This window comes from Esox lucius, chromosome 10 (assembly GCF_011004845.1).
Source record: "Esox lucius isolate fEsoLuc1 chromosome 10, fEsoLuc1.pri, whole genome shotgun sequence".
Taxonomy (NCBI): Eukaryota; Metazoa; Chordata; class Actinopteri; order Esociformes; family Esocidae; genus Esox; species Esox lucius.
The window spans coordinates 14,369,939-14,395,647 of NC_047578.1; the positions used below are offsets into that span (position 1 = coordinate 14,369,939).

General features: G+C 43.6%; 1 protein-coding gene across 10 annotated transcripts in view; it reads left to right on the top strand.

Annotated features, from left to right (window-relative positions):
- ptprua (protein tyrosine phosphatase receptor type Ua) overlaps positions 1–25,709 on the top strand; it is a 169,718-nt gene that overhangs the window by 86,585 nt on the left and 57,424 nt on the right. For all 10 annotated transcript variants that reach the window (XM_029122724.2, XM_020050295.3, XM_020050293.3 and 7 more), the window contains exons 3-7: positions 488–759; positions 11,848–11,929; positions 19,126–19,241; positions 22,428–22,599; positions 25,474–25,652. In XM_029122724.2, coding sequence (XP_028978557.1) covers positions 488–759; positions 11,848–11,929; positions 19,126–19,241; positions 22,428–22,599; positions 25,474–25,652 — 821 coding nt within the window. The remainder of the gene's footprint in view (positions 1–487; positions 760–11,847; positions 11,930–19,125; positions 19,242–22,427; positions 22,600–25,473; positions 25,653–25,709) is intronic.

The following is a 25,709-nucleotide window of genomic DNA, read 5'->3' on the forward strand; positions in this document are numbered from 1 at the left end:
TTAGTTAGTCTTAATGAATCCACTGTTCAATAATGTGTGTGATATATTCAAAGTGCGTGCTGTTTGTAGTGCTTGTGATTTTACCTCAGGATCACCCACAGCTATCTTACTACATTATAGTGAGAAGAGTGGAACAAATTATCTGATTCGATTTCCAACAGATATTGTTGTTGGCGGAGTTCGCATTAAAAAGTTGCCAGGCTGGGCTTATACATATGTGGCTAGAATTCATACAGTAATAAAGCCTCACTAATTTATCACAAGTTATTTACCCATGATAGGATTTAAGTTTGTTATGTGTGACACTTGAAAATGGCAACACAGCCATGTTGATGTGAACCTTACTGTAAAACATTCCGCTGTTGCAAAAGCAACTCCACCTACCCCTGTTCAGCGTTTCTATGGGCAACGTCTTTTGGCTTACGTCTCGAATTTGTCTACTGTTTCACTTGTATCTGACTCTGGCTATCCCCTCTTACCCTTCCAGGGTCTTTCATGATGGTGAACTCTTCCCAACATGCCGCAGGGCAGCGGGCCCATCTCCTGCTCCACTCGCTGAGTGAGAACGACACTCACTGCATCCAGTTTAGCTACTTCCTGTACAGCCGCGATGGCCACTCCCCCGGGGACCTGCAACTCTACATCCGAGTGAATGGTGGCCCGCGGGGCAGCTCAGTCTGGAATGTCTCCGGTTCACACGGACACCAGTGGCACCAGGTGGAGCTAGCCGTTAGCACCTTCTGGCCCAGTGAATACCAGGTGAGAGCTAATGCTACCTCTGCATTGTTAACTCATACAGTATGCTAAAGCTATGCATTATGCAGTGCCGCTGGCACCTTATGGTACAGCTAATGCTAGGGCGGAGTCAATGCAGTGCTAATGCTTCATCAACAGTGGTTTCGATGTGATGGTTTGAGGTAAGTAGCACCAGCTAGCCATTAACATGTTCTGGCCCATTGAATACAGGTAAGCGCTGTCTGACTAATTGATAGTTCACTGGTTGATTGACTCGGTAAGTTGATTGTCAAAGAAAACAATTCTGTCCCAGCAAACAGCGATCCAAGACAACTGTCTGACGATCCGGGAATGTCTTGACTACTCTTTGTTATTAGTTGGTTTGGCTTCTGCCGAAGTTGCGCATATGGCATATATATATATAATTATACAGTTTTTTTTTTTTAATCACTGATTAAACTGATGCTGTGAGCCACAGATGATGCCAGAGAGGGGCTGTTGGTGGGCCACCTCATGCCTTGCCAGCTGGGAATCATCAAGCCCTTGATTTGTTTATTCTGTTTTGCTTGCGCTGCTGGAATGGAACAAATCTGTTGAAACGACCACTTGGTCCCGGAGGACAAGGGAACATATAGTGACAACATGGGAGTATAAATGGGCTGTGTTAGTGAATCTGATGTATGTTGACCTGTGTGTATGGATTCAAGTCCCCCTTCTCAGCAGAGTAATCAATATCTCTTTCTTCTCCCCTGTGTTTAGTTGGTGTTTTCATGGCAATTTTGTGTGTGTGTGTGTGGTGGCCTAAAGGCAGCCTCATTAAATTGTATGATTTATACCTTTAGACCTGTCTCTTTTGCCCTCCTCCAATATGCCCTTTTAACACCTATAAAGCCTCAATGGACCACCCTTCCAGAAGACAACACATTTCCAGCCAACTTGGAAATAATATAGCCTATGTTAATGCTATGTTTAGTGAATTTCTGGGTGCAAGATGTGAAAGTAACCTAATAGTAATCCGTGACATTACTCATTTGGAGTAATCCAAAGGATTACATTACTGGGTACTTTATTTTTCATGTAATTGTACTCAGTAATGGATTAGATTTGGTTGATTTATATAGGGGAAAAGTTGAGATTATAATTACATCAATAAATAGCCTACAACTGGCTAGCCCTGTTCTTCACAATCAGGGATTACATTATGTATCTTGTACCTAATTATGGATTGTTGGCTTCCCCTCGCCTATCAACTTACCCATTAGCCCTGCTTGTCCCCCCGTTATAAGCTATACTTTATTTAATACGTCTTTGTTATATGTGTGAAATTAGTTTAGATAATTTAGGTTCAGCTTCAAGGCAATTCTCTTGGTTATTATGAATTGGGCAGGGCACCTTTAACACCAGTGATCTTCAGAAGTCAAGCCGGTTGTTTTAACTACTGTCCAGAGAGCGAGACCTGTCCTCCTAAAACCGACTACAACCCCAGTTCTGCTAGTGATATCAATGACTTGGTGTTATATAAACTCACTTTATTTAGGAAAAAGTTAAGGATGGGGGAAACACGATTTTTAAAATGACAGTAATAAAACATTTAAATGTGTTTTGCGTGGTTATGAGGCTTGTGGCCTTTCGGATGTTGACGTGTGTGTGTGTGTATTTCTGTTTGCCCTTCCTTAAAATGTCAATGGCAGCAGCAAAGGACTGTGAGCGTGGGTCGGCTGAACAGTCAATTGACCTCAATTCCGAGTGACCCTCAGCTGAGCACTGTTTGCTTCTATAACCTTGGTCTTCTCTCAGAGCTCCTAGCCTGGTCTCGGCACCGTTGCAATAAATCAACACCACCTTAATGAGATTAGGACCCCATGTTGATCAATGGTGTGAGTGTGAGTGTGTCCTCAGCTCCACTCTCTCACCAACAACACCAACCAATAGTGATTAAGAATTAAAGATTTTTTTTCCTCTCCTGCAACAACATCAAAACTTTCTTGCCATTGCAAGTCCCTCACCTTTTTCACACTGTGCACGTGTGTGTGTGTGTGTTACCACCTTAAAGGAAAAGGATGATGGAATGCGGGGAGCCGAGTTATCCAATATCCAATCAGATCCTGATCTGTCTGGACCAGTAGCTCCATTGTGATAGAACAGTATAACGTGTTTAAAAACATTAATGAACTTCGTAATGTGTGCACACGCACCGAAGCAACCGGTGATTCTGCGATTTGTGAGCGAAGAAATGGAGATGCCTAAGCCCTCTCCTCCGGTCAACGGGACATATTGCTTTGGTCGGTCCCATGGAGGAGTAAGACGTTTGGTTGCAGGTAACGAAGCAGGTGAAACGCTGAGAAGATGCCTGGTGCAGGGTTTTAATCCTGCCCCTTCAGGGCTGTGTCTTTGACTGCACTGTGAAGAGGGGGGGGGGACAGGACAGAATAAAGTAGAACACTGCCTGTGGCGGGCCACACTGACTGCCTGCCTGTCTCACATGTTCAGTTCCTCTGCCACCCCTGCCCCCCCCGCTCCTCCTCAGCTCTCTGCAATGATCCATCCTCTATTCACCCCTCCTCTCCTCTGGTTTTTCCTTTCCCTGTCTCCGTTACGGCTCAACGTGCTATTGAAGGCCCCAGAGGGGCCACTCATCCAATCCCACAGATAAGAATCACTGTCCACCAGCCCCAGCCAACAGATCGGCGCCGCGGGACCCTGACCAATAGCCAGGAACAGACGGGGAAGACAGGAGAAAGAGAAAGGAGGGGGGAAAAAAGAAGGGGACCTGAGATAGATAGGGAATAGTGATGGAGGAAAGGAGGGGGGAGGAAAGAGTGGGGGATGTGAGAGGGAGGAGGGAAGAGAGAGAGGGAAGAGAGAAGAGAGACAGTGGTCAAGGGGGAGAGAACTATAGGGTTTTGTGATGGGGAATACTTGAGAAGCCCCCAGGGCCTCGGATATAGACGGGTGAGTGACTACGTGCTCTGGAGCTGGATATTGATGGGAGATGAAGCCAGGAAAGAAACGAGCAGTCAGTGCCTCAAGTCATAGTAGAATAATCCAGATGTGTCTTGTTGATAGAGTCTCAATGAGAAGGTTTGTCCACTGACAACCGTGATGTGCTTTGATATTTTTTTCCAAGAAGGTGAGGCGAGGTGATTAAGTGCAGCAGAAGATGGAGCAGCAAACACTGTGAATATTCTATTAAGCTCTAGGGATGTTCTTGTTTTGTTAAATCCTGCAAGAGAACTAAGTCAATAAACGGGGCTGAGGACTAAAGAGGGATAAAGACATAGAGTGATGACAGTGGCCCTCAGACTGAAGTGAGTCTCTCGTCTCTCTCTCTCCAACTCTGTCTCTCTCTCTCCACCTCTCTCCATGTTTTTTATTGCTCTCTCCATTCACCTCTCTCTGTCTTTCTCTCAGTCACATTGAGCTCTGAATATTCATGGCTCATGGTGCAATCAGTCCTGGGCAGGCAAAGAGAACAGCCTGGGTTTTAGAAGATATTGGAGACGAGGGACAGGGGCATGGAACCATGCCAGACGAGGGAAACAGAGGCTCTCTCTCTCTCTCTCTCTCTCTCTCTCTCGCCCCCTCCTGCATCTCTCCTTACAATCTCTCCATCTTAAGTCTTTCTGTGCATCTTGCTTTTCATCTGTTTCCAACTTTATCTCCCTTCATCCTCCATTAGTCAATCCATCTCTGTCAGTCTCATCCAAGTGCTAAAGTTCACCTGACATCCCACTGGTCACTGCTCAACCCGATCAGGGCACACAGACAAACAATAATGATGATGGTCATTTATTGAATCTCATGACCAAAAAACAAATATAATGCGAAACTGTAAGATGACAGGCCATCCAACTGAGTCTTTCAATGAAGTATCTTTTTACATTTGTATATTTTGGACTGTACTTCCAGTTAGTGCTTTCATGTTAAAATTGCTAGGTGAAACAACACAATTATAGTACATTAGTTCTCAGTCTACAGTCTAAATAGAGATTACACTTGACCCTTGTAAGGTCTGAGGATCTTCCAAAGAGTTTTCAGTTGTACATGCACCTTCCACATTCAATTTCCCTTCGTTGCACATTTAGAATTGCCATCAAACTTGCATTTTTACAATTGTTACATATACACCGCATTCCAAATGATTATGCAAATTGGAAAAAAGTGTCATAAACATTAAATATTTAGGTTTCCAATCAAACTCATGGATGGTATTGTGTCCCTGGTCTCTTTGGATCACTGAAATCAATCTCAGACACCTGTGATAATTAGTTTGCCAGATGAGCCCATTTAAAAGCACACTACTTAAGAAGGATGTTCCACATTATTAAGCAGGCCACAGATTTGAAGCAGTATGGGAAAGAAATAAGAATCTCTCTGCTGTGGAAAAGTGTCAAATAGTGCAATGCCTTGGAGGAGGTATGAAAACATTAGATATTTCACCAAAACCTAAGCGTGATCATCGTACTGTGAAGAGATTTGTGGCTGATTCAGAGCACAGACTGGTTTGTGCAGGTAAAGGCACAATGAGGAAGGTTACTGCCAGACAAATTCATCGGATTAAGAGAGCAGCTGCTGAACTACCATTACAAAGCAGCAAACAGGTATTTGAATCTGCTGGTGCCTCTGAAGTCCCGCAAACCTCAAGGTGTAGGATCCTCCAGAGGCTTACAGTTGTGCATAAACCTACTATTTGGCCGCCCCTAACCACTGCTCACAAGCAGAAACAGTTGCAGTGGGCCCAGAAATACATGAAGACACATTTTCAAACAGTCTTGTTAACTGGTGAGTGCTGTGTAACCCTGGATGGTCCAGATGGATGGAGTAGTGGATGGTTGGTGGATGGTCCAGATGGATGGTGTTGTGGATGGTTGGTGGATGGAGTTGTGGATGGTTGGTGGATGGAGTTGTGGATGGTTGGTGGATGGAGTTGTGGATGGTTGGTGGATGGAGTTGTGGATGGTTGGTGGATGGTCCAGATGGATGGAGTAGTGGATGGTTGGTGGATGGAGTAGTGGATGGTTGGTGGATGGTCCAGATGGATGGAGTAGTGGATGGTTGGTGGATGGAGTAGTGGATGGTTGGTGGATGGAGTAGTGGGTGGTTGGTGGATGTTCCAGATGGATGGAGTAGTGGATGGTTGGTGGATGTTCCAGATGGATGGAGTAGTGGATGGTCCAGATGGATGGAGTAGTGGATGGTTGGTGGATGGTCCAGATGGATGGAGTAGTGGATGGTTTGTGGATGGTCCAGATGGATGGAGTAGTGGATGGTCCAGATGAATGGAGTAGTGGATGGTCCAGACGGATGGAGTAGTGGATGGTTGGTGGATGGTCCAGACGGATGGAGTAGTGGGTGGTTGGTGGATGGTCCAGACGGATGGAGTAGTGGATGGTTGGTGGATGGTCCAGATGGATGGAGTAGTGGATGGTTGGTGGATGGTCCAGATGGATGGGGTAGTGGATGGTTGGTGGATGGTCCAGATGGATGGAGTAGTGGATGGTTGGTGGATGGTCCAGATGGATGGAGTAGTGGATGGTTGGTGGATGGTCCAGATGGATGGAGTAGTGGATGGTTGGTGGATGGCCACCATGACCCATTAAGGCAGCGACGTCAGCAAGGTGGCGGCGGAGTCATGTTTTGGGCCGGAATCATGGGGAGAGAGCTGTTAGGTCCCTTTAGGGTCCCTGAAGGTATGAAAATGACCTCGGCAAAGTATATAGAGTTTCTGACTGACCACTTTCTTCCATGGTACAAAAAGAAGAACCGTGCCTTCCGTAGCAAAATCATCTTCATGCATGACAATGGACCATCTCATGCTGTAGAGAATGCCTCTGTATCATTGGCTGCTATGGGCATATAAGGAGAGAAACTCATGGTGTGGCCCCCATCCTCCCCTGACCTCAACCCTATTGAGAACCTTTGGAGCATCCTCAAGCAAAAGATCTATGAGGGTGGGAGGCAGTTTGCATCAAAACAGCAGCTCTGGGAGGCTATTCTGACATCCTGCAAAGAAATTCAAGCAGAAACTCTCCATAAATTCACAAGGTCAATGGATGCAGGAATTGTGAAGGTGATATCAAAGAAGGGGTCCTATGTTAACATATATCTTTCCCTGTAAAGATGTTTGATTGAAATAGCTTTTGATTTCAGTGAATATGACCTGCAAGTTCAACAAATGACAATCTTCAGTTCTTTACAACCTATAAAATGTTTAGCAACTCTGTTGTGCATGATAATTTGGAACAGTGCTTTTTTTTTTCTCATTTGGTGGTTTGTTCAATGACATTTGACTTATACCCTGACGGTTGATAACTTGATTATACTGACTGTCAATTGGATCGACTATTTTGGAAAATCAGTGTAAAATATAATTTGCATAATCATTTGGAACGCGGTGTACATGTCAACCTCAGGGACCTCGTTGCTGCTATCGCTGCATCCCGGTTGCACATGCTACCTTACTCCTTCAATTTGCCTTGACTGCACATTTAGAATGCTGTTTGAATTGGCATTTGTACCTGCATAACTATTTATCCCACTAGTACATACACTGTCATCCTCTATTTGCCTTAGTTGCATTTTTAGTATTGCCATTTGTACTACATTTGACTTCTTTGCACATCTATACATTCCACTTTTAATATAAATATACAGGTACTTAATACATTTCTGCCCTCTTCTAATTGCACTTCTGGTTAGATGCTGACTGCATTTCATTGTACTGTACTTGAACTTGTTCAATAACAATAACATTAAGTATAATCTAAGAGGAAGTCAGTGATGGTTGATAGTGGTGATGGAGCATGCTGATGACCTAATACAATGAAAGATGGTTAAACAACAAGCTGCTTGACATTAGCAAGAAAGCTCACCACACAAAGTTTAGAAATGGAATCTAGGTTTCCTCATCTCCTATTCCTATCACACTTTAGGCAACTTTTCAAGTAATGTTCTCCAAAGATCAGGAATTTGCTGCCAAGGGAAATAAAAGCTTGTAACAAGTCTAAATGCATTTACTCAGACATAAACATTAGCCATTAAGTTAGCTTTAACCATCCAAGCTGAAATGTTTTAACCTGTCTGTCAATATCACAAATAACAATTTATAGTGTTTTGTTTAAAAACAAATAAAATGTACAAAATATGAACAAATGTACCAGAGCTCTGTGCTTAGGCTATTACCACGCTGCCATGGCAACTATAGAATTCACACACACATATGCACATACACACAGACAGTTACTGAGAACATGGCGCCACCATGCATAATACTAATGGATACTAGACGTTGTTGTCCATCCCCATTTCCTCAGTAGAATAGATGGAAGACGTCCACTGGGTCCAAGGTCGTGTATTATTGTGCTTTATTGCCACAGTGTCAACACCAATCAATACCATTCTACCCTCATTCCACTATTAACCGAAACAAATCTATCAAGAGAACGTATGCGGCAATGACTACACATCATGTTCCCGTTTCACACGTTCAACTGTTTTTCTAAAGCTGTTGAATTAATTAAACTGCTTGGAGATCGATGGAGTCCGTCGGCTCGCAAATTGAAAGCTTTATCATAAGAACACATGCATACATAAAAACTCCCACAGCGATAAAAAATCAAAACCAGAGGCCAGAAATAATAATTACCGAACAAATCCTCTCTTTCATGCAATCCTTTATCCCAGCTAGCAAGTCAATCAGCCAGCGAACAAACTAGTGAACCATCCAGTCAGCCAGCTAGCCACCCATGCATTCAACCAGCCAGCCATCCACCCATACAGTCAGTTAGCCATCCATCCATCCATCCAGTCAGTCAGCCATTCTCCCAGTCAATCAGCCAGCCATCCTTCCTGTCAGCCATCCATCCAGCCAGCCAGTCAGCCATCCATCGATCCAGTCAGCCATCCTTCCAGTCAGTCAGCCAGCCATGCAGCCAGCCATCCAGCCATCCTTCTAGTCTGTCAGCCATCCTCCCAGTCAATCAGCCAGCCAGCCATCCTTCCAGTCAACCAGCCATTCATCCAGTCAACCAGCCATAAATCGATCCAGTCAGCCAGCCATTCATCCAGTCAACCAGCCATCCATCGATCCAGTCAACCAGCCATCCTTCCAGTCAACCAGCCAGCCATCCTTCCAGTCAACCAGCCAGCCATCCTTCCAGTCAATCAGCCATCCATCCATCCATCCTGTCAGCCAGCCAGCCATCCTTCCAGTCAATCAGCTAGCCGTCCATACTTTCTTGATTTCTTTGGAGAAAAGAGACTGGACCAGGATGTAATTCGGCACCATTGCGTTTTATGAGGCCAAGTGGTGAAGTGGTGTTGCAGTGACCGAGGGTTAAAATGTATGAGAGTGCATTTTCCTTTTTAACCCCCAGAACCACAAACATTCATTCTCTGTACCCGTCCCACCGTGTGCTTCATCCTCCCTCCTCATCCTGCTCTTCCTCCTTCTTCCCTTCCGATGTCGGTAGGCAATGTTATTGTGATCCAAATTCCTAGTTTGGTCTGTGTTATTATTTTCCCCTATTGCTCTGTGCTTGGATGATGAAACGGCTCTGTAGCCTGAGAGACGGAGACAGCAGGCAGAGCAGCCCCCAGCTAGTTTCAACAAGCCTGGCCTTGATTCTCATATCACTGTTGTTTTTTTTACAAGTGTTATACCAACCTAGCTCCTCTCCACTTCTCTTTGTTTCTTTGCCTTGTTGCAGCAAGAGGAAACAGGTAGGGAAAGCACGAAGACTGACACAACCTTGAACTGATGGTGATTATTTTCCTTTGAGTAATTCCACCTTTTGAATGCAACGATAGAAAGACCTGACTTTCCTTTCCCTGTGTTTGTATTGGAGGTGAGGGCAATGTGGGTGTGGGATTGCAGATGTGGGCAAACTTAGCTATGAAATATTGATGACGACTATTGGTCCCAACGTGACTCTACATATCAATGTATCTCTGCCCTAAGCCCCACCCCTTTCCCAATCACCCTCCCATTCTCTCTATCTGCCCTCGCTCGCGCTCTTTCACTCACACGGTCGCACACGAAGATTGACAGCCAGTCCATCTTTTCTTCATCCCCTCTACTTCTGCACTCTCCCAAGTAAATTCATTCCCAAAGTGCTTTACTTACCATTGGCCTCTACAGTCTAATGACAATTATGACTTTCCCCTCCAGAGAGACAAAGATCATAGTTCTACCAGCTAATGCACTTAGAGACTGGTTGTTGTTGTTGTGTCTGTATATACCTCTTTTACATGTCTGCGTGAGTTTTTTTCTCGCTTTCAACATCGCCCCTTTTTCACTTCACTTCGGTTTCTTTCTCCCTTTCAGACTTTCTTTCTACCTTCTTCACCCTCACTTTCTCTCATTTCTTCTATCTTCCTCTCACTCTTGCTCCCTTTGTGTCTTTGTTTTTTTCTCTCACTCTCCCAATCTTTCTCTTCTTTTTCTCTCTTCTGACTACAGGGTCGGATACTGATAGTCTTAATGAGGTATAGTCAAGGCTCTGTGGTGGTGTTGAGCGAGTGAATCTGTGGCTGTGTGTGTGTGTGTGTGTGTGCGCGCGCGCTTGTGAATGTTGGGGTACGTCAGTGCCTGATAAATGGAGAAGTTAATCGTCCAGACTTCTCTAATGGCCCACACATAAAAATGAAAAATACTAATAAATTAAAGCGGGCCTGTATCCATCTGTGTGGTGCTATCGATCCAGACCAGGCACTTAGAGGCTGATGTATTGTCAACACAGAGACACACTAGGGGCTGCCACCCAAATGTTACGCTAAACAGGGAACAGGATATAGGGACTGTATTATATAGGGAACAGGATATAGGGCCTGTACAACACAGGGAACAGGAAATAGGGAACATGATATAGGGACTGTACTATATAGGGAATAGGATACAGTGACTTTACTACACAGGGAACATGATATGGGGACTGTACTATGTAGGGAACAGGATATAGGGACTGCACTATATAGGGAACAGAGAATGGGGACTGTACTATATAGGGAATATGATAGTGACTTTACTAAATAGGGAATAGGATACAGTGACTTTACTATACAGGGAACATGATATGGGGACTGTACTATATAGGGAAATGGATACAGGGACTGTGCTATATAGGGAAATTGATACAGGGACTGTGCTATATAGGGGACAGGATACAGGGACTGTACTATATAGGGAAATTGATACAGGGACTGTGCTATATAGGGGACATTATACAGAGACTGTACTATATAGGAAATATTATATAGGGACTTTACTATATAAGGAATATGTTAACTACAGTATACGACTCTACAGGGTTTAGTCATGCTAACCCATTGTCTGTGTGCATGGGTGAACACCATCTACTATTATCTACACCTCTGATAAGCTTTTAGCTAAATTGGAATAACTTTAAACTATGTGCTGTCAGTGACTATTCCATTTAAACTGTGTAGCAGTCAGTATTCTATTGGGTCCATTGTGGCAGAAAAGCTTAATAAAGCCCAACTAAATGACTTGAAAGTAAAGTGCTATTTGAACACACACATCTGGAATCTATGAATGCTGTAAAATGTCCATGCAGAGTTTATTTGTTGTGCATCTGCGATAAAACACTTAATTGTCCCCCAATAAAAGATATGGACAATTCTGGCAGAGATTTTTTTTCTTTTTCCAAATGGCCAAATTCACTTTGGTTCTTTTTGGGAGGGATTTGGGATTTACTTTGATTTGTCAGTGTGATGCTGGAGTCATTTAGATGAGTGAATAGAGATTTGGCCAGCGCTCCACAACTCCCTCGCAATGTGTGTGCGCGTGTGTGTTTGTGTGTGCGCTCCCTCACATTTAGGAAGATGACTGTTTGAGGGATGGAGACGAGGGAGAGAGGGAGCAAACCAACGACATGACTGTGTGTAACAGGGCTGTTTTATGAGGATGTGTTAAAACGTGTCTGTTTGAGGATGTTGAGGACGTTGCTTCCCCCCCCCCCCAAGGCCTTATTGGAATCATTGGCAAGCCACGTGAACAGGTCTTCTCTCGTATCCTTCTGGTCCTTTCTCTCTCTGCTGCACAGCGTAAAATCCCATCTTCCTTCCTCTTATATCTTCGGTGTTTCTCCTCAGGTGGTGTTTGAAGCGTCCGTCTCGGCAGAACGGCGAGGCTACATCGCCCTTGACGACATCCTGCTGCTCAACTACCCCTGCTGTAAGTAGCTACCCGCCGCACCCAGTCCGGGGAACGCGGCGCCAATCCATGACTCAAATCCATGACTCCATGAGTTTGTCATCAACCCGACAAGGCACCGATGTATTAATGTACTCCAGAACCGAACGCATAGCCAGTGACCTTTACAAAGCAATGGTGAATAGCGGGTCTGGGCGGTCCTGGCAGAGGAGTAGGCCTACCCAGGCGGTGTCATGTGTGTGATAGGATTGGGGGGACAGACATAGGAATGTACAATAATGGAGTGACCGAGGAAATCTGCTCTGAACGCCAGACGGGTGGGAGAGGATTTTGGCGTATGGGTGCCTGTCTGTTTTCCCATTGTTCACGGCCGCACTGTCCCATTGTTCGTGGCGCTCATTTTGTCCCGGTTGAACGGACAGCGAGTCAGTGACCTTTATCTTCCCGGGCGTCTCTGTGCTCCTTTGACTTCCCGTCTCCGAGACGAGCCTGCCCTCTCAGAGCTAATGTACTGTTTCATCTTCGCGAAGGCCTCTCATGGCTTGTTGTTTTCTCTGCCTCTCCGTCACGGAGCGATGGGAGCAGTGGTAGTCCGCGGTCCCTGGCTGGTGACACATCGCAGCGTTCCTCTGGGAGATTAGTCATCCCTCCCCTCCGTCACTCACCTGGCTGTGCCCGGGCCCATTACCTCAGTGAACGGAGTGGGGCAGTCCCAAATGGTGCCCCGTTCCCTTCCGAGGAGTCCTAAGTAGATCACAGAGCCCTACGGTCCCTGGTCAAAGGTCAGGTGCTTTGTAGGGAATACTCTAATCTGGGTCTGTCACTTATTCACAGAATCTGTCCGTGAGAGATTAGGGATGAGGGCTCCTCTGGGATGTAAATGTGTGACCGTAACATTCTGCTCAGCTGACAGTGTGTCACCGAGTGGATTGGAGTGGTGCTGAGGCCTGTCACAGTTTCCACTGACTACCACTAACTCCTGTAGACTTCAGGGAACATTGAGCCAGTCGGATCCATAATGGAGGCCAGCAGCGGGACTCGATTGAAGATGAGCTCAGCCTTGACTCTCTGTTAAAGGATAATCCTCAGTGAAGAGCAGAAGATGTGGGCCGGGTGGAAATGTTAATAAATGATAATGGAAGGTGTTTATGAGCTCATGAAATTCAGAAATCTTTTATCGCCTGTGAAAAAAAAAAAACTGTTGGATCTTTACAAATCATTCACTTGAATATCCTTTGAGTCCCATGTAAAATAGTTCTACAGTATACTGTGCTGTTGTAGTGAGTGGACATCTTGAATATGGAGCTATATAAGTGATGGCTTATCCAATCCACCAAAAGTTGTAGTGTTGATCAGCCATGACTTAAATACTAAATATATATAACTCTGCATGCATAATCTTTGCTAATTACCATATAAAGACTGTAATATTTGCTACATCTACATATGTACTACATCTATGTAGTGTTTTTGAAGACCACCAACTGTTGTGTGAGTGTTTAAGCGACAAGGCATAAGGGGTTGTGTTATATGGCCGCTAAAACATGACTGTATCCCAGCACTCCTGGATGAGTCATGCATAAGAACTGTTCTTAGCCATGTTATATTGGCCAAATACCATGCCCCCTCATTCCTTTTTTCTGCTCTTTTCTATAACCTCTCTGGAAAACGTCATGCCCTCTATACTTGGCAAATCAGAATTTGTGGGTTAGGTATGAGGACCACATATGTTAACTAAAGTAGCTTTAGAGAATTACACTACCATTAAAAAGTTTGGGGTCACTCAGAAATGTCCTTTTTTTTTGTCCATTAAAATAACATCAAATTGATAAGAAATACAGTGCAGACATTGTTAATATTGTAAATGACTATTGTAGCTGGAAATGACTTTTAATGGAATATCTACATAGGCCTGTAGTGGCCCATTATCAGCAACCATCAATCCTGTGTCCCAGTGCCACGTTGTGATTGCTAATCCAAGTTTATCATTTATTAATCATTAGAAAACCCTTTTGTGGTTATGTTAGCACAGCTGAATGCTGTTGTGCTGATTTAAAAGAAGCAATAAAACTCAAAATAAAGCTCAAAATGGCCAGAAACAAAGAACAATCTATACTTCTGAAAGTGTAAGGCTATTCCATGCAAGAAATTGTCAAGAAACTGAAGAACTCATAAAACACTATGTACTACTCCCTTCACAAATCTGCTCAAACTGTCTCTAACCAGAATAGAAAGAGGAGTGGGAGGCCCCGGTGCACAACTGAACAAGAGGACAAATACATAAGAATGTCTAGTTTGAGATACAGACGCCTCACAGGTCCTCAACTGGCAGCTTCATTAAATAGTACCTGCAAACATCGGCCTCAATGTCAACAGTGTAGAGGCAAGTATGTGATGTTGGCCTTCTAGGCAGAGTTGCGAAGAAAAAGCCATATCTCAGACTGGCCAATGAAAAGAAAAGATGGGCAAAAGAAAACGAACTAGACAGAGGACAATTGTGGGGGAAATGGTGGGATCTTGAAGAAGGACGGCCATCACTTTATTTTGCAATGTTATGCCATACCCTATATGGCTCCTGTTGTAGGAGCCAATTTCCTCCTACAACAGGACAATGACCCAAATCACAGCTCCAAAGTATGCAAGAACTACTTAGGGAAGAAGCAGACAGCTGGTATTCTGTCTATAATGGAGTGACCAGCACAGTCAACCTCAACTTCATTGAGCTGTTGTGGGAGCAGCTTGACCATATGGTACATATTGAGTGCCCATCAAGCCAATCCAACTTGTGGGAGGTGCTTCAGGAAGAATTGACAGCTAGAATGCCAAAGGACTGTAAAGTTGTAAATGCTGAAAATGGAGGATTATTTTACGAAAGCAAAGTTTGAAGGACGCAATAATTATTTCTAACCTTGTCAGTGATTATATTTCCTATTCATTTTGCTATATTTCCAATTCAAACTAATTTCACATATGTTTTCATGGAAAACAAGGACATTTCTAAGTGACCCCAAACTTTTGAACCATGTGTATAAGTACTATACTACTCCATAGTAAATTCTACAATTATTTTGTGGGGTTGACCAGCGTGCATGTATTTTCATGTGTTATAGAACCTGTTGCTGAGTGTTTGCCGGTGTTTGTGTGTAAGTGTGTTGGTGTGTGTGTGGCCCTAATGCAGATGGCATTTTCCTGGCCCACGCCATCGCCATTAAAAAAATCAACACTCTCATTAGACGTACTGGGTCCTCCGTGGAAAACCTACAGTCTCCAAGCTGGCAGGATTCCCCCTAAGGCAGCAAAAAACAAGTTGTTTGGCCTGTAGGAGATACAAATCGAGGCTGTCTCGTGCACATTCCGACACGCTTGGCATTTCTGTGGCGTTTCTTGCCCCCCCCCCCCCCCAGAGTCACCGTTATTATTCTGAACACGTGTTATGGTCAAACAACATTCCTGTCAAATGAAAGTTCCTCGGGGTGTAAAAATGTGTCAGTTAACCCTAGGCCTGTAGTTAACTCTGACGTGTTTGGATCAACGTTGATTAATATCCCTGTTGAATAAAGCTGTTAAACGGAAGCCAGTGAATGTGAATTAAACGTATGTCTCACGGTGGTTCACCACAGTGCTAAGTGACATGCACAGTGGCTTTGAGCAGGTGTTGGATAGCTAAATAGAGGCTTGTCAGCGGAAAATAAGGAAGACTCCTCACTGGGATGCACTCCAGAGTGTCTGTTTTAATGACACGGTTTGCGTCTGTTCGCTCGTTCGTGTTGTTCACACACGGTTTTCACACAGACTCGTTCAGATGCCACTAAATTGCACCGTTAACGTTTCAAATCCTCCGTTGTGTTTCCACTCCCGGAGAAGCTGAACGACTACAGGCCAGTGTGTCTGTGCTTGGTCATTAGCCTGCAGAAGTATCAACATGGCCCTGGACAAGCCGAAGATGAATGCTGTTTCAGCGGTGTATCTAGGCTGCTATGTAAGTGACGTGTTCAGAGCGCCGGTATAGAGCCCTGTAAAGGTGCATAGTCAAACCGTTCCTGTGCTCGCTACACCAACTCTACCTCCACCAATGTGTGACCGCCGGTCTGGTCGGTCTCATTGTCAGTGGCAAGGAATCCATTGGTGTTTCATCATTCAAACGGCATCCTTAACGTTAAGAAAAATACACAACGTCCTATATACCTAAATCAGTGCAAAGTTATTACATAATTAACTAACAGTTCCCAATCGGCATCGAAAACGTAATACCTAATGAACAATCATAAAATGTTAGTAGGAGGAGAAAATCATTTTTAGCTACTAGTTAATTAGCTGGAGCTACATTTCAGGTTGTGCGGGCGTATGGTGTGTCTTAGTGATGAGGGGAATGTGGTGACAGAAACACATCTGGTAAACTACCTTATCGTTTGTTATTGATCGTCTCTTCTGACTAAATGTAGTTATCTAGGCTGCGTCAATCCGCAGAAGCTATTCTTGGTTAATTGAGAACTCGTTATGTCGTTTCTTTTCAAGATTACCATGTAGCCTGATTTATTCTCCTTTTACTTTGAGCTCTATCATTTGAATTTGGTCTTCCGTTGGTTAGCCAGAAATGTTCTTATAATCTTTTAAACAAGTCTAGTTCTGGGTTTAGGAGATTGTGGTTGGATGACAACAACTTACAGCAATTTCAAGAATTTTATGATGTTTTTTCATTTGTTTGAAGCGGCCCTAGTCAATGTACTGTCAATTGACAAAATGACGAAAACAACCTCCCAGTCAATCTTGATCAATGATCATCCTCAACTCTTTTCTCACCGTCTGGTTTGGGTCTGCCTATTTCATTTGCTGAGGTAAACCGCAGCGTATAGTCAGCAGAAACGATAAAGTCAGCTCCCACCTGGCGATCGTTGAGTTTCTACACAACTCCAGGGTCAGGAAGAGTATTGCCAAGATGACCTCTGACCCCGGGCCCACTGTTGTTCCACAACATTCAGAGGGCAGACATCTTTCCCCCGTGATGACCTTCAGCAAACTGGCATCTGTCCCACAGTGACTGACAAGACTATGCTCACCACCCCTACTGTTAACTAAACCGCTCCTCTATACTGCACCCAAACGTCATCTCTCTGCATCTTTTGCCTGCCAGTGTGTACAACTGTACATGTAAATGTAGCATATAATCAGGATATAATGGGTCACCACCCATTGTATATGGTTTTATGTCAGTGTCTAGATGTTAAGTATTCTCTCCCTATGTGTTGTCTACTGCCAGCAGCAGGGAATATCCTGGGTATCTGTAAATATATGGGATTGTGATTTGTTGATCTCTTTACACTTTAAGGCACCACCTCCAGGCCCATCTCACATTAATCCTGGTAAACAGTGAATTGCTTAATGCTCACTGTCACCAAACGAAGCTGGCAAAAGCACTCACACATCTATTGTGTGGCTCTCTTTGCAGGTTTGAAGGAATATCACAGGCTGTGCTTGCAAAGCAGCACTTTCTACTTGGGTGCCGCTGGGGGCCCGGCCTCAGTCTTCTCTCTAGAGCTCCTACAGAATGCTCCCCAGAGAGTACCATAGTTGCTGTGCTATAGAGATACCATCAAGGTGAATCATTACAGACATTTTGACACATTTTGTTGTCAAAAAAGAAAATGTGTGGTTGTGTGTGTATGTAAATGTGTGTATATACACACACACACACACACGCACATTAGCCACTTATTTTTGTGAAATGCTATTTCAGTGCATAATCCAGAAATAGAAAACTGTAAAAAAAAAAAGAAAAAAAGAAAAACCTTTTTACTGAGTAGTGGCGAGAACACTTTACTGTGTTCTGGTGAGCCCAGACAAGCTTGATCCACCAGCCCAGAGTGCACCGAATTCAACATATAGAAAGGGGTGAACATAATCTCTGTCAGTTGCATGTTGTCCTTATAATTCATTATGCTGTCAGCAAGCAAACGAACGGGAAACAATCTTCTTCCTACTCTGTGCACCAACAACCAAGACCATTGTTACCGTTTGCTGTTAGCCTGACTGACACCTGACTCTGTCCTCTTTCCTCTGGAAATGCCATTTTGATGTTGTCGCCCAGAGGTGTTGATAATGAAGCGGATGAGCACCGCTGGTTGGAGAAATCCATCTGAAACTGAACAAATCCTAATCTGTGTTTTACAACAGCGCTGCCCTACAAAATCCAAACTGTCATGTTCACTTCTGAAATCTGCGGCGTTGCTGATGAAGCTTGCGGCATTGTGCATGCAAATGGCTAGTAAATAAGAACCAATCAAAAGGCTTGCACTTTGAGTCACAGCTCTCCCTGTGCTGTTAGTCACGTAGACTGCGTCAGTCAGGCTGGTGTTGTGTGACTGATGCCGAACCAATAGATATCAACCGTCGCCATTCAAAGAAATGTGTTGGGTTAGAAACCATCAATTCAAATGACTGTGATTTCAGACACCCTAGGTGCAATTATGTCTGTTCAGACAATTTATTCTATTATTATTCGACACAAAACCCAGTAAACGAGGTGTTATTACAGCTAGCGAGCACTTTGGTGACTATGAAGTGGGAGAAGACCAACAGGGGTGCCACCCAAGGCATCATTTGTCAATTTCTTTGGGGGGGGGAACTGAATTTCTTAAAAATGCTATATGTTAAGCGCTCCTGCGACTAAATGGATTCCTGCTATTTGTGTGATGTGTTTCTGTGTACTGTTCATGCTGCCTTTATTAGGGACAAAACCAATGCCTGAGAGCTCACTTTACGACGGACTGAACCCAGGATAACACCGGCGTGTCATAATGCCCTGATGAACTTGGTGACGTTTCTGAAGGAAAAAAAAGAGAATGTGTTCATGTAATTGCGCTGCGAGGGTACTTACATAAGACTAAAAAGCCCGCAAGATGCACTGCAGGCACTGAACGTCTTCTCCCATCCAGTACAGTGAGGGGAAGCTGAAGTCTTCTTGAAGCCACAGCCCACAGGCATAGCTGGGAGAGCTGAGCTGCACTAATGCCATGCTCTCTCTCTCTCTCTCTCTCTCTCTCTCTCTCTGTGTCTCTCTCTCTGTCTCTCTCTGTCTCTCTCTCTCTCTCTCTCTCTCTGTCTCTCTCTGTCTGTCTGTGTGTCTCTCTCACTTTCCCAATCATTTACTAGACTCACAGAGGATATCTTTTTGTCGCTTTATCTCTCTATCATTGCTTTATCTCTCTCCCCATCCACAGACAAGGTTCCCCATTTCTCTCGGCTGGGGGATGTGGAGGTGAATGCAGGGCAGAATGCAACCTTCCAGTGTGTGGCCACTGGCAAGACGACTGAGACTGAGCCATTCCTGCTGGAGGTGAGGCTGGATGTGTGTGTGTGTGTGTGTATGTTACTGCCTAGGAGCTCAAATCTTCTACTTTCCTTAACCAAATGGCATTTGCTGTTTGTGTGGCCCTTTGATTCACTGGCTGATAGTTAAATAGTAATATTCCTCCATAAAATAATCTCTCAAATCTCAAAAGGGTTTCAATATCTGCTGCATGAATTTGAGCTAATATTTTGTCTCCTAAACCCCAGTTTGAAAGCCCCCACCCCCCAACTGCTCTCTCTCTCTTCTCTCACTCTTTCTTGCTCTCTCTCTCTCTCTCTCTCTCTCTCTCTCTGTCTCTCTCTCTCTCTCTGCGTCCTTGAGGCTTGTACTTCTAAGTGCTTTTGAAATGATAGATGAGGAAAGGAGGACGGAGGAGGGAAGAAGACGCTTTGTAAATGAGATCTCTGTGTACAGGGTGTTCCGTCCCTTGTGTTTTCCTCCATTTTCTTTCAGTCTCCTCTCCTCCTCACTTCCTTTCTTCTGTACGGAAGGCTTTTGGATCTGGAGCAACTGCTCTTTCAGGAGTTCAAAAACCTGGCATATTATTCCTCTGTAGTTCTCTGAGGCACATACAGGCTGACACACCCGCAGTTTCACAAGCACATCCAGGCCCACACACACTCACTCCCTCAAATGTATGTCATAAGGATGCATGACAGTAGTGACTCATATTACTGATACTGTGCCCACGTTGGGAAAAACACACACATGCATTTAAGTCCTGAGCCAGAAACGGCAGGGCTAGTTCAAACCAGATTCCATTGTTTTGCTTTGACTCCCACGCTCTTCACTCGTTAAGGTTAAATCAGGATTGGTAACTGCAGAAATGACGTTTCCTCAATCCATTTTGCCTTCTGTTTTTTTTTTTTTTTGTCCATCAACTGTTTACAGTGCTGTCTGATCCTTAGCGGTGTGTTTTTCTGTGTTCCTACTCAACTCAGTGAGTGTGCACGAGAGCGCACGCTTGCATTTCTCTGTTCCTCTCCTCAAAACACTAATTGCTACTTTCTCTTTGATCTCCTCCACTGTGAGCTGGCACTGACTGGAGCCCCCAAGTTTCTTCTCCTCTTTTTTCCCCTCTCTCGTTTGTGTTTCAATATTCCAAACTAATTGTTTACGTAATAATTTTTTATTCGATTCATGTTTATTTCCTTGATGTCTTTTGTGTTTTTGTCACAGAGTTGTACTTGTTACAAGTCATGATCATAACATGCTATGGGGCAGGGAAGAGAGAATGATAGCGGGAAGGCGGACAGGTTTAGGATTTCTATATGTTTGACTGTAGCTGTAGGAAGGCCTGAATAGGACTGTGATTGACAGCTAAAGAATCTCAAACACCTAAAACATTAACAACATGAACATACCTGTAGCTGTGAATACACCAACCTGTAATGATTGAAATGTAGTCCAACATGCTATGGGTTAATGGAAATGAATAACCCCATAATACACTGAATTACTCTCTCCTTCGCCTAACGTTGTCACTGAGGCGACAGCCTATATGCTGTATGATCAGTGTTTCCCCTACTTTTTGGGGGGTTTTGGGGGTTGCGGGCCGACACGCTGGCATCAGCGACAATAAAGGCGTGAAATGCTAAGATGTTCTCCTTGTACACCAGTCTCTCTTGCTTGTCAACTTCATATTCTTAACATTATTTGACAATACTGTCTTAACATCATTCTCTAATAATTACCTAAGTACTCACTCTCAATTAACCATTGTCTAAAACTGTTCATGGATCACCTCCTAGGCTCATAATAAAAGCCACTAAATACTAACTAATGAGGCAATATGAATTCCATGTACTAGTGTGTTGCATGGCGTGTTAAAGAGGGGGGTAGGAAATATGGTTTTGCTGGATGTAGCACACAGTGGCCCATGATTTCAAATCATATTTGTAACTTTATAAATTCCAGAGTATTTTGTACAATAGTGTCCCTTGTACATGGAAAATATGGATGGAAAATATAGTGTGATTGGAATTATAACACAATGAGGACAAACAAATTAACAACAAAAATTGGATTTTCAGAATAGGATTTATTTATATTCGATATATTCTCTAAATAATTTACTTAAGCTCTAACCATTTCTCAGTGTGCTCCACCTTTTAATATTCTTAAACATAGCTAGCTTACTTCTTACCTTTGGTTGTCCCTAAGAGCTTTATATCATTGTCACAGCCACTTATTGACAGTTCAACACAAACGCGCGTGCACAGACAGACAATTATGTTTCTTTGAACCTCACAAGCTAGTTTGGTACTCCAAACATTGTGTGCAGGACATTGTTGCTCTGCTCTGACGCTGGTGCGATAGTAAACTGCACGCGATGCTAAACTGCACTCAGCTTGAAAAAAAACCCAACGTATTTCATAAAATGATTCTGTTTTTCTGTGGCGGCACATCACATTTTAGCAGTGACAAGCCACTGCTGTTATTACAATAAGAGGGAAACACTGATGATGTAGGCCTTATTCCTCCTATACCGTTTCAAACTTCTGAGCATCTGCTTCCACCCCCTCCCCACGTGAACCAATTCACAGCTCCAGCTGTCCAGGCCACTCACTGGTGCGAAGCAGGAAGCAGGGCAACAGCTAGCTCGCTTATATAACATCTTGCCGGCATTATTCTGAGAGCGGTCAGTAAAACTTTATTGCCCTCCGCACCTGGAAAGACATGACATGTGCGTGTGAGTTTTCCTGTGTGTGTGTGAGTGTGTGTGTGTGTGTGTGTGTGTATTTGTAGGTATGTATCCGTGGGCAAGTCCTTACGCCAGCCTAACTCATTATGCCAAGATGTTAGCTGTAACATTTATAGAGTATTTATTATCTCCGCCTTCCATCTAAACTCATCTCTCCCACTTTGGCTCCATGTCTCCTTCCCATCCCACATGAACAGACTCAGTGTCACTGTTTAGGGCACAATCTCCTGGCCATGCATTCTGTTACAGTATAGCAAACACAATCTGTTTAAGCCAGTTGAGGTAATTCTCCCTTTATAGCTGCTTTCGAACCAGAAAGACCACATTTGGATCTTTTTCACTTTAGATCTGATTGGTCAACATACGTTTATCTAAAAAGGAACACTTTTCGGTGGCAGTTATAGCTACTCAGGGGAACATGACCACTCTGACCGTATGGGTTGGATTTACTCTTGTTTGTTCTGTAGCGCCGTAACGGCTTGGTTGTGGCTGCGTCCTCTGTCCAACGTCTGAGCCACAAGCGTCTGATGGCCACCTTCCAGGTGGAGGCTGAGAGGGGCGAGCAGGACCTGTATCGTTGCATCACGGAGTCAACGCGTGGAGCTGCCGTGTCCAACTTCGCTGAACTCATCGTTAGAGGTAAAGTATGGCGGGTCCTAAGGCAATGCTGATGCTTGTACACTCATGGTCATTCAAACATACTGACACCCTTTAGGACACCGCACTTGAAATGTATAGGTGTTTTTAACTTTTTCCAAACACAACCAAAAGGTACATATCAACATGAAAAATAGGCTGAACAACCCTCTCCTTCCAAAGGGTTAGCCTAACTTACCACGCCTCTTGTGCTTCACGTGCTACGCGTTTGCTGCAGTGTTGCCAGATGGGGATGTTTCCCGCACAACTGGGCTGCTTTAATGACAATGTGCTGATAAAAATGGTCTTGGGTGGGTCGATTTAGAGAGAGGGTTGTATAGAAAAAATAGCATTCTGGCCACTGTACCTGGCTACTGTAGCTAGTTAGTTACCCTTACCTTTAGTGGTGCTAGCTTGGAATGTATAGCTCTGCAGAAATAGTGCATTGCTACAGTAGCTACATTAACTTAACACATCTGTAAGGTTACTAGGCTCAGCTGGCTCACATCCTCTTGGTAGGCAGACACGTTTGTATTCAGAGCTATACCATCACTTAATTTATTTATCAGCTCAGGAGGTCTGTTCATCCTTTCTACAGTCACATTAGAAGACATAATATGGCATATATAGATGTAATGATAAATACTAAAATTCCTAAATGGATGCAATAGGGTGTATGTTCAGTGCCTGAAATCTTTTTCTGGATAAAGAGTTTGCCCAAGGTTAAGGTGCTGTGGAATAGTTTTTTGGGCTAGTGGTGGAACGACTAAGGCCTGGGGTGATTCAATACGGCCCAATTTATGTTTCTTCTCTATTACGCATCTCAAACTTGATCCACAGTACTTAATAATTATTATAGACCTATAACTGTGCTTTTCTAGCCAGCAAATAGATTTTGACAGACACATTTTACATCAAATAAAAATATGTGCAGCACTTCGTTGAATTTCAAAGGCCAAGATACATTTGACATTGTATAACGTTTCTCATTGTAATATACAAAAAAATTATACTTAAGAAAGGATGAAAGCTCAGCTAAGTTATTGGTAAGATTCACATGCACATAGTATATAAAAGTAAAGCTTATTGCTGTTATGCATTAAAATATGTATTATTTGCTAAAAATGTTTTATGTAGGGGTGCCCTTTTTGGGTTGGACCCCTGCCCCTCCAGAAGTCTGTGCACGAGCCTTTGAAAGACACATGACCTTCAATGCAGACCCAGCTTCCATTGTGCACTAAAATGCATTCAGTGTAAATGTTTAAGGCAAAGCAACCCCAAAACATCACTAAACCTCCACCATTTAATTTGGTTTTCTGTAAACTTAGAGATTTGGTTTATGTGTGCTTTACCAAATCCCTTCAGTTGAAATAGGAACATCTACTTATTGCCTTGAGATTGTCCGCACCTGGCATTGTTTTTCTCTGGTTTTCTTTCTTTTCTCTATGCCATTTGAGGTACACACAGTGACAAAAAACAGAGAGAGTGCTTTTTCTATTCAAACTGGGTGATTTTCATATTGCAGACACCTGCAGCTCATCGCAGGTGAGATTAATTCCAAAGTAAAGCAGAATCACCTGCTTAAAATGTGTTTATGTCAAACCACTTCTAATAACGATTTTGATAATATTTTATCGAGCCATTATTGGATCTTATTTGAATAAAATGCATTGTCCTGGCTGCAATTCCAATCTGCCTCTCATATCCTCACAGACACCTAATCATTCCTATCCTCCTAACTAAACAATATACTAAAATGTGTGATGTTCTGAATGTATGCAATCTATATTGTATGCAAGTTGTTCTCTATGAGAGTGGCAGCTAAATGTCTAAAATGGAAATGTATTGGAGCCCTGTTGCACACTTTAGCTCACACCATCGTCCTGTTGATTCCTCCCACCCACCAAAACACCGATCTACCACCCTGGCACCTCTCAATGCTTTCCTCCATATGTTCCACCTGACAACAACTGTATATCCACCCAGCACTCCTCATGTGAGACAAACACACACACACACCCATCTAGGCAATATGCTCTGTACTAAGAAAACCTCTCTTGCTTATATTTTCTGTCTCTTACTGTATATGTTGTGGAGAGTCGACGAGAATACGCTCTCTCGTGTGTGTTTCTCACATGAGAGAAAAAAAGTTTCCTCTTTTTACTTGTGTGTATGTGTGTGTGTGTGTATGTGTGTGTCCTTTGCTAACATTAAAAGGACTGACAGCACAATTCACACAATCACTCATGCAAATAAACTCTTATTCACATTCATAATGGTCAAAATTAAACATTTGCTTCCCTTCGAGTGCCACTCCTGAAAATTATTCCCAAAATGATTAACAGATTTTGTGAGTCGATGCTCTTGCAGAACAGACTTAACGCTATTGAAATGATGAACCAGAAAGCAGAAAACGTGAAAAACCCTGAAATCTTCCTGACATAACAGTTATTGCATATTCTATAGAAATGTTTGACGTTTTGTTTCGCATTCCGTTTAAATTCATTAAACAATGGCGTGGCAGTGATTTTGTCTTGTTTTAATTAGTCTCAATGGTACACAAAAGCAAAACTATGGATCATTGTAATTAATTTGTATCTCTGTTCATTTGACGTCTACAGAGGATGTTTTCATGATGAGCCAGATGGCGTAGATGATAACAATTGTTATATCATTATAGTGTATATCATTTTCAGAGGATAGGAACTAGATAAACTGTAGACCGATTAATCAAGCATTTTCTTAACAGTCTATTGTGTTTAATGAAATAAAAGGCATTGGTTTAGTCTCCACTGCACCTTTTGTCTCAATGTGTGTGTTTGATCATGGCCTGAACACTCCGCTGTCTAAACACTGTACCGCCCCTCGACCTGGCAGTGCCCCCAACCCCCATCGCCCCTCCCCAGCTTCTCCGAGCTGGCCCAACCTACCTGATCATCCAACTCAACACCAACTCCATCGTGGGAGATGGCCCTGTGATTCGCCGGGAGATTGAGTACCGGGCTAGCCAATCGCCGTGGTCAGAGACACACGGCGTGGGTTCGCTCACCTATAAGGTGTGTGTTTGTTTGTAACATCAGTGTGTACAGGTCCTTTTAAAGAAGGTTCCGGAT